We start from the raw sequence: 15,030 nt of genomic DNA, 5'->3' as shown, positions 1-15,030 counted from the left end.
CCATCTTTCCTCCTCTCTGTATATCTGACTTTCCAATAAAAATAAAACAAATCTTGGAAAAGGTGGGGGAAATTTGCCACTTTGTCCTTTAATGGTCTGGTTCAGTTACTAAATGGACATGGGTAAATTGTCGATTTAACCAGAGGGATCCAAAAACTTACAATCTTTTTTATTTTTTGAGGTAAAGATTCTTAATATTTAAGATGAAGGAAAGACCTGGGATAGCCATAGCAAATCACACTGAGCATAGGAAAAGGGGGTTTGGGTGTATTTTTCATTAACCTGGAAGAATCAATGGGTTCAAGTTACAAGAAGTCAGACTCTTGTCAATGAGGAAGTTCAAACATTTGGAATAATGGAAGAGGGAACATTCTGAGGATGCAGAAGCTGGACTTCCTTGGTCTGAAATGCTGTCCAAAAGAAGTCACGTCTTGAGGGTTAAACTAGACAACCGTTAAGGTCTTCCCAACCAGGAGACGTCACTGAGACAGCAGGCACCAAGCAGCCAACAGTCTCTTGTTGTTGAAGTCTCCAATTCCGTGTTAAGGCAGGACAACAGACATAGAAGGAAGAAACAGATGTACTCATACACAAAAGGAAGTGAGTACCTTAAATAGAAGATAACCTTTTGGTCTATTTACAGTCTTTCAAATGTACAAGCAGACTGGTTTCTTGATAAATCTAATAAACTGAATGAAGCAGAAGTTCAAAAATTAACAGCCACAATAGTTTATTTACAATTCAACTCTTTATAAGATATTTACAAGACAACCAATTTTACACATCAGAAATGGTATCAAAAGTATGAATTACAACACAGACAACAATATGAAATGGGCATAAAACAAAGCTGAAGTAGACAGACAAGCAATTTTTTTTTTTAATTTATTAACACTAGCTTAAACTTTGTTAAAGAAAGAAACAAAGGACTATGTTTTAGGAGAACTGCAGGGCTTTCAGTTGAAGACTGGATTTCACAGTGTTGTATCCCATGTAGGGAAAAATAAGACAAATTTTCCCCTCACACACTAACACACTGTAATTTTGCTCTTACTTTGCTTCAACCTCCTCAACAGACCTCAACAATATTCAAAATCAAAGCAGAACTGATCTAGACGAGGGGACACTAAAACAAGAGGTCCTTAGGGGGATGCAGAACCAAGGAAACGGAATCCACGTAAGTCTGGCCAGATAGCACCTCATGGATTCCTCTCAGCCTAGCTCAAGTACAGTATCTGGGGAGTCCCCTGCATAGGACACAAACAGGTTAAATTCGCTAGCCCACAGCCAATACTCAGAATCTGACAAACGCTTAAACCAAGCAAAAACAGAGGGATCAAGGAACAAAATAAAGACACTGATTGGGGTGTTTTTTCTTTCTGGGCATGTTATGAAGGAACATAACAACTTAGGTAAGAGTAGGAGAGTTAATCAGCTTGCCACGTTAAAATGATGGAGAACAAAGAAAAGCTGGCCCAGTTTTTCTAGAAATCTCCTCAAGGTGTGAGATGAGAGCCCCTAGTGGAGTAAGTCCTATTTCTCTCTATATCCTTGCTGTGATGAAGTTTACAGCAGGTTCCCTTATAGAGACCCCACTCTCCTAAGCAAATGGAGTTAACAAATGAAAACCCATAGCCAAACACACATATTCACACACACACACATACTGAGAGAGAGAAATAAAAGCAACAAGATCATCCAATACTACATGTGCTGCCAGAATACTTTCTTTCAAAGTCAAACACAGGGAGCACAGATCAGCATCTCACAAAAAGCTTAAGCAGTGGGAAGCCCCTGAGGAACTTCTCTTCCCACAATGGTGTCCCATCCTCTGTCACGCTCCACTCGTGGGCCAAACACACACCCTACATACCTTGGCTTCTCCTCTAAAAGTGCTAATACTCTGGGGACATACTCTGCAAGGATAAAAGTCCCTATCTTCTAGGAGATTAGACCTCCTCATTTTCACACAGTTGTCCTGAAGACTAGTGAAAGGCATTTCCTATGTATTTGAGACCATAACCCTTGGCTCTGTTTTCCTTCTAGATAGTTAACAGGGATCTTTCAGAGACCAAAGTGGCCTGGGAGTGCTGTCCTGAAATTGTTTCTTAAACAAAATGGGGGCAGGGAAGGGGGACCAAAATGGCACACTTACAAAATCATTTTTCCAAAGTGAATGGAGAAGTGTGTTAGGTACATTTGCTTCAAAACAGACATTTGCCAGCCAAAGGACCAATGTTTCCTCCTCCCTCTCAACCTGTCTCACCACCCAGAGCTCTGAAAATGATAATCCTTGAGAAGCGATGTGACACATGGACACCTACCTACACAGGTTCTGTGGCATGCATTTCTGAGTGCCAACTGCCCGTTTAGCACTATAACCTTTCTGAGACTAATCATCCCCACTGTATTCTCCAAAAATTTTATTTTCTGAAAGGTGGAGAAATAATTCAGTTATCCATTAACTAAGAAAATAATCACAAACACCCCTTCCCACATGGGTATATCAGAGAATAATCTTCAGAGAAAACCTGGCTTTTCAGATATTCATCTAACAACAATCTCCTTTCTACTCTGAAGACTAACTTTCTTCATCACTTCAGCTGTTACTCCTGATCTGGTCCTAAAGCTCATGGTGAGGTTCTTTTGTTTCGTTTTATTTTAGGGTAAAAACTACTATATCCCAACGATGAGGTAAGCATTCCAAGGTGAAGAGTGCCACGCAGGCACACTCCAGCAGCAAGGGTTGCTTCATCTTTGATGTGTTCCCTGGAGACAGCCACTCTACCGCTTCAACAAATGTAAAGAAGCAGACCCTGAAACTTCCAAATCTGCTATTATGCAAATTTTACTTGAGAGTTCATTTTCCCACAAAGGGAAAAGAAATCCCAATCATCTTCCATAATTCACAATTAGTCCAATGAAAGTTCTGGTGAAATCAGAGTGACGAAAAAACAAAACAAACTCAAGGGGGTATGGAAGGGCATTACCAGCGAATGACAACGCATAGGACACAGGTCACATACACAGGTCTCTGCCACTCTCTGGGAATGGCATGCTACAACTATCTGAAGACAGGGCTCGTTCTTGCCAGCACAGCTATTTCCTACACGTCCGGTGAGGTGTTTGCTTCTTCTGGATCTCCAACCTGCATCGACTACGCTCATCCAACCAGGGCAGCTCAAAATTCCTGGCAAAAAAAAAAAAAAAAAAAAAAAGACGAGGAAATCAACTTGTAAGACTAAAAGAGACTCGGTGTGAATGTTAACTGTGACTCCACAAAACTCACCATTACTAATCCCTGATTCCCAAGTTCCCAGTTTGGAGGGTCTTTTCTGCCTCTAAGTCAAACCACAGTCAATAATTTAGAAACAAAGCAAAATAATTATCTATCTGTAATCTAAACAAAACAAAACAAAAAAATCCTAATTCCTAGAATGGGAATCTTAGCACCAAAACTGATCACCCAGGTAGCTTCATTCTGTCAAAGAATCAAGGCTACCTCTAAGCCACTTGGTTCCAATTAGTATCTAGACTTTTGTGAAATCTAAAAGGGAGGTTCCTGTTACCTGAAAAGAGCAGAAAATAACTCATACTTACTGTGGAGTTAATTTTGGTAATGGTCGTCCAAATGCTACAACAGGCAAGAAGGGGGTAATCATCAAACTTTCAACTATGGAAGAAAGTCAAAGGGGACCTTGTTAGTGATACAGATGGGAAATGTCCAGTAATTACAGCACCCCAATTCATTCAGAGAAAACTGTATCCTGGAGCCGGTATGTATGCTTTTTTTTTTTTTAAATCCACTTTTTAAGTAGGCAAAACTTACCATCATCTGGCTCAGGGAAAAATGAGGTAACCTCAGGCTCAGATTCCTGAATTCCTTTCTTTTTATACATTCTGAGCTGCAGTCGCTGTAAAATTCTTTGTTCCCTGATCCTCTGAATATCCCATCTGGGGAAAACCAGACAAAGAAAACAAATCCAATATTACTGCTTACCCAAAACCTGTCCCATAAAACCAACTCACACAATCCAGACTCCTCTGGAAAGGGTAACAAAAACTGACTTGCTGGTTAGGGCAGAGCTGCTCAGGTGCAGCAGTCCAGATCCAACGTGGGTAGTTCCACATGGAGTGGAAGCAAGGAAACGCACAAATGAGGAAAAAGAGATCAAATATCTCTACCTACAGCAAATATCAACCAACGGAGAAGTAGTTGACTTAAGAGCTCTGGGATTCTCCACAAGATGGAAACGGGCTGTTGTTCCCAGGATGGAGGGACATTTTTAGCCTCACCTTTTCCTTCTCTTCTCATCCAACTCCAGTTTTGCATGCCTCTTTGAAAACACACTGTCATCCAGGTTCTGTGTAAAGAATAGCAGATCATAAACTATTTATCACTGTTTGCCCACATTCACTAACTGCGAGCTCCCAGAAATGTAAAAGTTTTCACCTTCAGATTCTGAGTCTGGTGGTTCCTTGGGTATCTTAATTTTTGAGTAACAGAATCAACAAAAAACATGCTCCTTTCACCACTCCCACCCTCTAAGAATCTTCAAATTCAAAATAATTTCCAAGGTGAAAGATCAAACAGAAATAATCTTGGCATTTACTATAAACCATTGCTATTTTCATATTTTCGGAAAAAACGATTGTAAAATAAAACACACACCTTTTAAGAGTCAAATGAGTTTGGAACATATAACTATGTTGCTGAATGGCATACACTAACTTTTCTACTTACAAGAGACTGACCTGTTTTGAACACTACCACTACCTGATTATTATTTCAACCATTTAACCGTTCCAGATCTGAGTTTTCTCCCATATAAAATGAAGGTAGCTGGCAGTCTAGTAATTAAGACATCTATGTCCCCATCAGAGTACTTGGATTTAATACCTGACTCTGCCTTCTGACTCCAGCCTCTGCAAATACAGACCCCAAGGAGCTGGGTCCCTGCAATTCATGTGGTAGACTTGGATTGTGTTCCTGGCTTCAGCCCCGACTGGGGACTACTGTAGGCATTGGGGGAGTGAACCAATAGATGGATGAGATTATTCTCTCTTCCTCTCTCTCTTAAATAAATAAATAAAAACCAGTTGGATTAGATAATCAAGTTGCTTGCTGGCCTCAAAGTTGCATTTAACCTGTCCACAGGATCCTGTTATTTTCCAGTCACACACCCCTCTATTCTATTCAATTTCTCATTCCCTTCCATTGATATCTTTTGGATACCTACCTCCAGAAGGTCTGAAGGATTTGGGTCCCTTAGAGGCTCTACTGGGTGGTCCCTCCAAGAAGGAACTGAAAAAAAGAGAAAAAGAACAAGAGAGGGAGGAGGGGGTGGAGCCACCTTTAAATCCAAAGTTGAACAACCTTCCAGCTATTCACTAGGTCAAGAGGTCTCTCCCCAGAAAGACAGAGTTACCAAGTGAAATGAATCCAATCTATGGCCTCACCTGAAGCCATTTTCAGTGTCCTTGCTATGGTATTAAACAACCTAAAATGCCACTGAAGTCTGCCAAACTCAGGATCGCAAAAAAAAAAAAGCCCTAAGCCAATACCTGACAATTCATAAATGGATGCTATTGAAGTTCCTGAAAAACAACTGAAATGTGTTGTCATTTGGAAGGCTATGGGAGTGTCATTGATCACTCACTCTCCCACATCCATCCAGCGGATGGGGAATGCAGCTCCCAACCGTCCGCCATCCCACCTACCCCCATCCCAGGCCCAGCCAGCACAGCTCCTATTCTACTCACCAGCCAAGACTGAAGTTTCTCCTGCAACACTTGATGGCATCAGACACCCTAAATAATGCAGGAAAGAAGAATCATCTCAGTGTAAAAAAGAAAAAAAGCCCATACCCAAAATGGAGGAAAGGATCATCATTGAAGTTCTCACTAGGAAGCCATTTTGTTTTTTGAGTCCTTCTATTGAGAATTTCTCTCTGGGGGGAGGGGCAGAGGGAACAACAGACAAAAGAAAAGAAAATAAGCCCACCACATTTTTTTTTTTACACTGAGACGACTTCTTTTCTTCATTATTTAGGGTGGTTTCCCTGCAACAGCTGATGGCCAAGGATATCAAACCTTAAACTCAGAACATGGCAGGTGAGTAAAAGTTGACCCTATTTTTCAAATAAAATATCAGTGTTCTCAAAACTTACATATGAAGTCTTCTTTAACAGCTCCCTCCTCCCTCCAAACAAACTACCTTGCTGGTCCAGCCTGAACAACATGCACAAAGACTTTGGCTTCCTTAGACTAAGCCATTAAGATTTCCTCTTGAGATAGGGGCATCAAGAATTAGGATCCACACGTTCATCCACAACTCAGGCTCCACAAGGGGCTGGGTGCTACCCAGTCAGACTCATTCGGACAATTATGCCCACAAATCTCAGAGGTATTTGGAATTTTCTGTGCTAGGGCAGACAGTTTTCAAAAACAGCCAGTCACACAGAACAGGTCTGGACCAAGCCATTTCCCAATCCCGGATGGGAAGTTGCTTCATGGTTTCTCTCAAGATGTTACACAGCATTGCCATGGCAGCAAAAAGGTTAAGCACATGAAGGATGAACTTGTTCAAATGACTGAACCAACAAAAAATCTGAATATAGATCAGGATCCTGGTCTATCTCATGTACTCAAAGGTGAGGCCAGATGAATCTTAGATAATTAAGAAGAGTAATCTATCTCTGCCACTTAGTTGTATCACCAGAAGAGCCAAACAAAGCCTGGAAAATGCTCTTGTCTTATTGGAATGGATTCCCATCCCTGTTAAGGCAAGACACAGTGATAGAAACGTGGGGCTGCAGCTCGATCCAAGAAGGCTTTCCCCATTAGCCCAGAACACCCACAGTGACTGTCATAGACTAATAGATGATGGAAGGCACACTCCAGTTACGGGTTGATGTAGGAGATAGGGGAGCATCTCTGTGTAGAAGCCATAAAGAAAAAAAAAAAAAGAAAAAAAAAGGTGGGGGAGAAATGACCAAGGTCCCACACCCCATACCCTCCCCAAGCAGCTCAGATATCCCAAGATAGTCCTTATTGTTTGAAAAATAGTTTGTAGACCATTTTATTTAAATATATGAACAACCAATGGGCTACTGCAATCCAAGTGAACTCTCCACATTTTAGAACCTGTGTGAAGTATAGGAAGATAAAGTAAGACTGTTGGTCTTTGGCAGATTCCTCCTGCCCCCCAGACCGGGACATAGAGATACAGATAAATGTTTATATAGTTAAAGAGCGGAGGCCCAAGTGAACTTCCCCACCCGAAGCTGGCTCCCCAACCCAAAAATAATCATTGGCCCCTGAGAACACCCAAAGACCACCCTCCCAGGTTTCACACAGTATCAATTGCAGGAACAGTCGTGCACGGCAAAGTGTAAGTTCTATGCATTTCATAGCACAGAAAACCCTTCTTTCAGAGGGCATGCAAGTTGCCGGAGAATACACACCCCCCCAAGTCTGGTGCTCTTGTGATGAGCAACTTACTGGCAAACACATCTCCCAGTGTTGTAAGCAGGCAAAACACATTGAGCACATTTTGCTGTAATTCCATCTATTTGCAATGCCTGCACAGTGTCTGTCTCTGGCTGTTAACTTACTCATTCTTGACAGAACTCTGCTTTATTGATTGCACTTTTTAAAAATGCCAAAGGCATTTTCACACTTGTTAGCTTGACCGCCACCACTAGGGTATAAGAGCAAGTGTTCTCTATGCCTTACTTGCTACAGTCTCCTCCTTCTTTGGAGAGGATTCCCGTAATGGTAACGGTGATGGGGGAGGCTGGTGCCAACGACACAAATACATTTCTGTGGTGGAAAGGTACGGCAAATCTTCTATCTCACTTGAGAAGGCTTTCTCCTTGGGATGGGCGCTGGATCCCTTCTGGGGAGTGGAGAGTCTTGGTGGGGTGTCCACTGAAGACCGGGGCTTTTCTGGGGTTTCTTGGCTCCTCAATTCACGTCTACAAACAGTTTCTGATAAGGAACCACAGGGTTCCTCTTTAATGGGAGAGTGCTTAGGAGTTTTTGTTTTGACTTTTGAAAATTCAGGAGCCAGCTTTTTAACAGGAGTCTTTCTTTCTGTACTTCCAAATGGGGATTTCCTATTAGATAGGGAAGAAAACATTATAAAAACTTATTCACTCTTACACAAAACCTGATATGAGTACATTTAAGGACAAGAGGGCTGATTCGCTCTCTTGTTCCACATTAGTAGTATTCAGATACCTGAAATAAGCGGTGCTCATCTGGAAATCATCAGACAGCTCATGCTCAAGAGTGTTCAGAATACGACCTTCTTAGTCAACATTTGCTGAATCGATTTCCATGCTTAAGAATCCCTAGCAGTATTTGTAGTTTGCTAGATTTAAAGATTCCTGTTGTATTCAACACTTTAACCAACACCACTCTGTGCCACCTATTTCACTGTCAGCCGGACATCGCTCTAGTTTGCCTCCCACCTTTGTACCATGCTAGTTACAACCTCCTAGCTGCCTGCTGCTGACTCTCCTGCCTCTGCCCAGATACCACCTCCTTGCCACCCCACCAACCTAAATTCTATGACTGTTTTTCAAGATCCCTCTCTTTCTTAAAATTTCACAGTACTAACAATATTTTTTAATATCCCTGAATCTTACAAAATTCCATTTGCACCTGTGTCATGTATCTGCATGTCTCAATGCTTTTGAATTCTGAGTTTTCAAAACTTAATGCCCATCCTTACAGTCTAACTTCTTTCATTTCAAATTCTGTATTTTTCTACTGGTGCCTACCACAGCACTTCATATCTCCTAACTTGAAGCAAACTGCTCTGGTCTGAAACTCGGTCACATTTGTTGCCCATTCTTTTCATGATGTATTCCACATTCTATAAACACTATTGTGACCAAGCTGTTAGTTCCTAACAGACTTTTATAGGCTGCTCAAGAATTCTCAGATGAATGAGAATTTGTAATTCAGGCTATGGTCACTATAAAATCCAATCCTAAGTCCCAGGCCCTTCCTTGCAATCATCAGTAACCAGTGTCCACAGTGTAACAGTCATCAGCACACCTTTTGTGTCCCTTTCCACTCCGCCCGCATGAGAAGGGCTTGGGAGGCAGAGTCTGGGATGTCTCAGAAAGCTCCGGCTGGCACTCCAGTTTAATTTTCTCAGATAGCTCTGCTTCCTCTCTCTCTTCAGTCTCATAGCCCTGAAACAGCTTGTGCCTTTCTTTCTCGTTATCCTTCTTTACCAGCTGCATCCGCCTTTCCATGCGTTCAATCCGAGCAAGGAGCTAAAAGAGAGTGGCAAAATGTAAACTTAAAACACAAAAAATTAAATGTAGGTACTTGGCCCCATTTAATATAATCAGTACAGTCCTCCGTCTCTCTGTGGATTACATTAACCCAACTCATTTCTTACTGGCAGACTTTAGGCTGAAAATCTTTACTTTAAATATACTGGGGAAAACAAGGTACATCTTTTAAACCTAGATGGCAAGGGACAATATTGGGGAATGAGTTTCTTCTGAAAGATTCTCTCCACCAAGAGGGCCCATACAGAAATTTTAAGGACAGCATCTCTGCTACTGCTAACATGTGGGAGCTGGGAGTTTCCAGAATTAACCTTACATACCCTGCATACTTTTTTGAGAGTCCCTAGGGCTGTCCAAATCCTAACCTCTCTACTTCTATTCAAAAACTATACATGATCGTGACAAGGTCAAAACAGTATACCAGGAGGTAATCAAGAGTTCCTACAGTAACATTACGAATGGCAGTGTTATTTTAAAGGGTTGTATGTGCGCAGGCATGGTGGGGTTACTTCCGAAACAATGAGCATCCATTTGAAAAATGGCCCACAAACCTCAACAATCATGACATATACCTATCCCTTCACGTTTTAGATAACAGAAAAACTTATACCTATTTGTTTAAATATTAATGAAAATCGAAGTCCTTTAATTCTAATTAAAAGGGAGGGCTACCTAATGAAACAGAAAATGGAGGTCTAATATGGAAAACTTCAGAATTAATTTAGTTTTGAGGAAAGGTGCCAATTGTGCTACTTGGACTCTACAAGAGTTCTATCTGGGTTAGGCAGTGATATTAATGCTGCCTTAATTACATGTATTACATAGATTTCAGTTGAGACCAAACAACCGGAATAAGAGAAAACAAGTAAGCAACACTTAAGCCTGCAATACACAACACAAGCAGTGAATGCCAAGTTCACCCTGACACACCATCCTTCACTCACCCCAGTTTTCTTACCCAGAAAAGCCTGCCAAAAGGGGCATGACCTCAAGAACTGAACAGAAGCCTCCACATTGAGCAGAGACGTCTCTGTCAGCCATCCTCTCGCTTCATCTCCTTACATCTGGTTTGATTCACAGTCTTAGCACTATTTCACCACGGGCTGTGGTTGACATTTCCTTGATTTCTTCTCCTTTACTGGTCTCACCCCTCAACACCATGTATGGAGGTGATCTGTTGTAATTACAGTACCCTCGCTCCCCCAGACTGCAGTACAGTAGCTGAGCAGGGCACCTCCATGTTGAGTAACTTCCACAAATCAACACCCTGACATATTTTCAGGAGCCCTTCTCCAGGTCCCAGCCCACCTTGCTGAACGGATTTGCCAGGAAAACAGCCACCTGATGCGATTCATTTAAAAAGCAAACACAGTGAATAAACCTCAGCTCCCTTGCTCAGTCCTTGACAAGAGAGAGAGAGAAAGACAGAGAAAGATATCGCTGCAGCCTGAATACAATTGTAGAAACCGAGTTTATTTTTAGGCAGCTGTAAGGTAGGAAAGCACAAATAATAACCCACCACCTCAGCGTCCCTGATATCCAAAGGAACATGTCTTCACGCAGAGGTGCCCTTAACCACCGCTGCAGCACAACACAAGCCTGCGGATTCACACTCCTCAGAAGTAGACAAAATAAGAAACAACCTCCACACTACCTCAGGATTCTAAAGCAAGGATTTGGTGTGTGCTGCGGGGAGCTTGTACTTAACACATTCGATAAACCGACTTTCCCCACAGTCCTTAAAAAAAAAAAAAACCTTCCCGCTTCACACTCTGAGGCACCTGCATATGTTTTCCACCTTAGATGACTACTAGAAACTGTCAGGGAGCCAAGACAGCGCTCTTACAGCACTAAATTGCCATTCCACAGCCATCACCTCCATCCTTCCGCCCGCCACAAGGCCTCCGGCCCTCCTAGCTGAAGATGTTGCAGCGGCGCCTACAGCAACAGCTGCTAAGCCCCTCTCCTCCACAAGGAATTTCCAACACAACAGCTCTTGAACCATTCCACAAAGCTACCACCGAGGCACAGCACCCTTGCATTTTTGAACCTCTCGCACACCAGGTCGTCTTCTACGCTATACAGTCTTTCCCAGAAGTCTCGAGCTGTCATTTTAAATTAACCCTTTGGCCCCTGGGCCTCCCCTCCCCCACCCCACCCTCTCGCTGGGAGCTTGCCCTTTAACCCTTCCCTCCAAGCCAACGAGTGGGCGAGCCGGGCTCCCAACGACCCAGCACCTATGACACCCCTAGGCTGGGAGCCAAGCTCCCCTGACCCCTTAACCGAGGGGGTACACCTGGGCTTCCTCCAGCAACCCCCCCCCCTCCTTCGTCCGGGCATGCGCACAACTCGCTCCTCGTCCCGAAAGCAGATTAACCCCTCCCGTACCGTGTCTCTCTCGGCCTTGAGCTCCTCGATCTCCTTTTCCTTGGCCTGCAGCTGCTGCTGCTGCTGCTCAATGAGGTCCAATTGCAGTAGAAGGATCTGTTTGAGGCAGGCGGCCTGACTGGAGGCTCCCGAGCCGCCGCCACCTCCGAGAGGGCTCTTCCTCACACTCTTCCATCGGCCCTCGCTGGCCGCCAGGCTCCCGGCGGTGGCGGTGGGTGCCAGAGGTGGAGGCCCGGGCAGAGGTAGTGGGGGGGGTCCCGTCGGGTCCGAGGCGGTGGCAGCTGGAGAAGCCGCCCCACCCTTGTCCCCAGCCCAGGGCGTAGGCTCTTTGGCCGCCGCCACGAGAGAGCCCGTCTGAATGGGCAAGACTGCCTGATACTTGGGCCGGGGGCTGCAGCCGCCTCCGGCCGCGGCTGGCTCCCCGCCAATGCCGGCTTGCTTGGTGGCTGGGGGCGGACAGGGCAAGGGCACCGAACCGCCCCAGCTCTCTTCCTGCTGCCCAGGGGCCGCCCCGGCCGGCAGTAACAAGCCCCGGCCCTTGCCGCCGCAGCCGGCCGGGGAGGGCGCGGGACTCCCGCCCTGGGCGGAGGCCAGCGGGGGCCCCGGCTCCTTGAGCTTACGGTGCCGGGGGAGGAAGTGGGCTTCGGCCGCCCCGGGCTCGTCCTCGGGGCCGCCCAGCGCCGCAGCCCGCTCGTAGTCCAGTCGCTGCTCAGGGTTGCCGCCGGCGGGCGCCGCGGCCGCCTTGAACACTGCGGATCTCATGGTCATAGTGGTCCGGAGCAGCGCCGGGGACCGAGACGGAGTAGGGGGTGGGGAAGGGGCGAGGTGCGGGGGGTCGAGGACGGAGGAGGGGGAGGGGAGTTTGGCGGGCTCGCCTCAGCAGCGCGGCAGCAGGCCTCCGCTAGCGCGGCTCCTCCGGGGCCTGGGCGCCATCCCGCCGGCGTGCGGAGAAGTGGAGGCCGCGGCTGAGGCCCGCCGCCGGCCCATGGGGGCCTCGCCGCCGCCTCTGCTGCCGCCGCCGCCTTCGCCTCAGAGGCAGGAGCTCGCACCCAGCCGCCCCCGAGCTCATCCCCGGAGCTCGCTTTCGGCCCCCCCTGGCCCGGCCGGGCCCGCCTCGTCTCCCCACCCCACACCCCCCTTCCCCGCCCCGGCCCCCCGCCCCGGAGCTCGCCTCAGCCGCCCCGAGCCTCCATTTTTCCCCCCCTTTCCTCCTCAGAAGGGGGTGGGAGGGATGAGTCCGCCCAAAGCCCTCCTACTCCGGGAGGGGGCCCCTCTGTCGCCACCCCTGGGGGGGGTCTCTGCAGCTCGGGGTCCCCCTCCCCCACAGTCACCCCCAGTGCTTCAGCGTTTCCCTTTAAAAAAACGGAGCCGCTCGGAGCCGCCACCGCCGCAGCCGCCGCCGGCCGGAGAGCGCACGCGCCACGAGGGAAGCGGGCGGGAGCGCCCCGGGAGCGGCGAGGAGGGAGGCGGGCCGCGCTATTGTGAAAGGGGCTGCGGCCGCCTCGTGGGGGGCGGGGAAGGGGCCTGGGGGCCGGCGAGGGGAGGCGGGAGACGAGGGGGCAAGGACCGAGGAGCGCGCGCGGAGGAGCGGGGTGAAGGTGGGCTGCCGAGGGAGGGGCGAGCGGGAGAGGGTCAGGAAGAAACAAGGGCGAGGGCGGCCGAGGGGAGCTGGGGAATGCGGAGGCGCCCCGGGAGACAGCCGCGGGAGAGCAGGGGGTAGGGAGGGAGGGAGGGAGGAAGGGAGGAAGAAGGCTGCAGAAGGCAGAGGCGCCCTTGGTGGCAGCCCTTTCTGGAGCACCTTGGCCACGCACGCGGCCCGCGCCGGCCCCGGCTCCCCGCACGCCTCCTGGACCAGTCAGGATCCTGGCTGCCCTGACTGGCTCTGGTGGCATAGAATTCTGACCCCGCCACCTCAGTGCTCCCCGCAGCCCCACACTGGCGTGGGAGAGAATGAAGTTCTTTGTCTCTGAGGATCTGGACCAGAAACTAGGAACTTGTAGTCCCCGGAGCGGGGCAGACCCGCCGAGTCTGCTGCCCAGGGAGTTGTTGCCACAGCCTCCTTGGCAGGAGGTGGTGCCAACTGCACAGAGTTCCCTCCTGCAGGCTGTCCGCCAGCTACTCGAGGCCTGTTCTGGAAGGGGTTCATGGAGGAAATCTCTGGAAGTTGGAGGGACTTCGGTCTTTGCAGGGGAATAGGAATACTTCAGGCCATTCTCTGCAGAGCATTTCCTCCTATTGTTCCGTGTTCATTTTATGGCCCAGCAACTTTAGCCAACAAGTGCTCACTGAATTTCTCCCTCAAAGAAGTTTGAGTTAAGCCTTAATTGTTTTTCTTTTCTGTCCGAGGTGTGTTTTTGTAAAACAAATGGAGATGGAGAAGACCAACATTCTGTGGTCCGGTGTAAAAAACTTATAATTAAAACTGTGTCTCTATCTTCAACAAAATGGGTGTTAGTGTATGCAGAAGCCAAGAGGACTCCAGCCCTCTTCCATCCACTGTTCACTCCCTACAGCAGCTGGGGCTAGGGCTGGGCCAGTTCAAAGCATGGACCTTCCTGTGGGGTCTCCCATGTGGGTACAGGGGGCCCAAGCACTTGGCCAGATACACCAGGGAGTTGGATTGGAGTGTGGCAGTATGGCATATCAGGCAGAGGTTTAGCTCCATATTGCCAACTCCCAAATTTTAAATCCTTCCTGAACTCAACCCAATTCCAAAGTTTCCAATTGCTGAGCATTCAGATGCAACTGGACATCTAAAAAGTCTTTTTTTCAAACTTATAAAATTGTCCCCACCCAAATCCTACTTCTACTTCTTTCCCTGCCACCCTATAACCTGTTCATGCATCCTACTGTCCTTCACTATGTCTATGGGAAATCCTACGCATGGCCAACACCACAACTTCCACTTTAGTGTAAGACACATTTAAATTGCAGTTCCCTTGTAATTGGGCTCTATGTTTCAACCTTTGTGATCTACTTAAGTTGGCTCTCAGCGGCCATATGGATTGGGTGAAATGTGCACGATGTGATCAGATGCTCTGCTCAAAACCCCTTACTGGCTTCCCGAGAGTCCTGGGAATGACCTGTAGGATCCACCCCATCCACCAGCGCTGCTGTGACGCCTGGGCCTCCAGCTCCTGCCTCAGGCCCCACTGTCTTTGTGTCCTCATGCATGTGTCTGCTTGGGGCCTTCCACATGTTCTCCCCTCCACTTGGATTCTTTTTCAAACTTAATATATCCACCGAACTTTCCCCCTCATTTCTGAATGCTCTTTTCTAAAATGTCATCCTTTCAGTGATACGATTTGGTCACACCAATGGAAGAAGC

The 15,030-nt window shown here is 47.2% G+C and overlaps 1 protein-coding gene across 3 annotated transcripts; it reads right to left on the bottom strand.

The window, feature by feature from the left end:
* Positions 1-713: 713 nt before the first annotated feature.
* Positions 714-13,118, bottom strand: MSL1 (MSL complex subunit 1). 3 transcript variants are annotated; one of them, XM_041001876.1, is made up of 9 exons: positions 11,703-13,118; positions 9,070-9,293; positions 7,738-8,120; positions 5,764-5,811; positions 5,241-5,305; positions 4,297-4,364; positions 3,830-3,954; positions 3,601-3,673; positions 714-3,190 (listed from the first exon to the last, which is right to left on the bottom strand). In XM_041001876.1, exons 1-9 carry the CDS (start codon positions 12,468-12,470, stop codon positions 3,100-3,102), a joined length of 1,845 nt encoding a protein of 614 aa, XP_040857810.1. In that variant the 5' UTR covers positions 12,471-13,118; the 3' UTR covers positions 714-3,099. The 3 variants fall into 3 exon arrangements, with proteins under 3 accessions (XP_040857810.1, XP_040857812.1, XP_040857811.1); XM_041001878.1 differs by lacking the exon at positions 11,703-13,118 and adding an exon at positions 10,273-10,544; XM_041001877.1 differs by lacking the exon at positions 5,764-5,811.
* Between the last annotated feature and the right edge of the window lie 1,912 nt (positions 13,119-15,030).

Source organism: Ochotona curzoniae, unplaced genomic scaffold (genome assembly GCF_017591425.1).
Source record: "Ochotona curzoniae isolate NIBS_2020 unplaced genomic scaffold, NIBS_Ocur_1.0 scaffold_2453, whole genome shotgun sequence".
In the NCBI taxonomy this organism is placed as follows: domain Eukaryota; kingdom Metazoa; phylum Chordata; class Mammalia; order Lagomorpha; family Ochotonidae; genus Ochotona; species Ochotona curzoniae.
The sequence above is the reverse complement of the archived record's forward strand: the minus strand, read 5'-3'. Positions and strand labels throughout refer to the sequence as shown.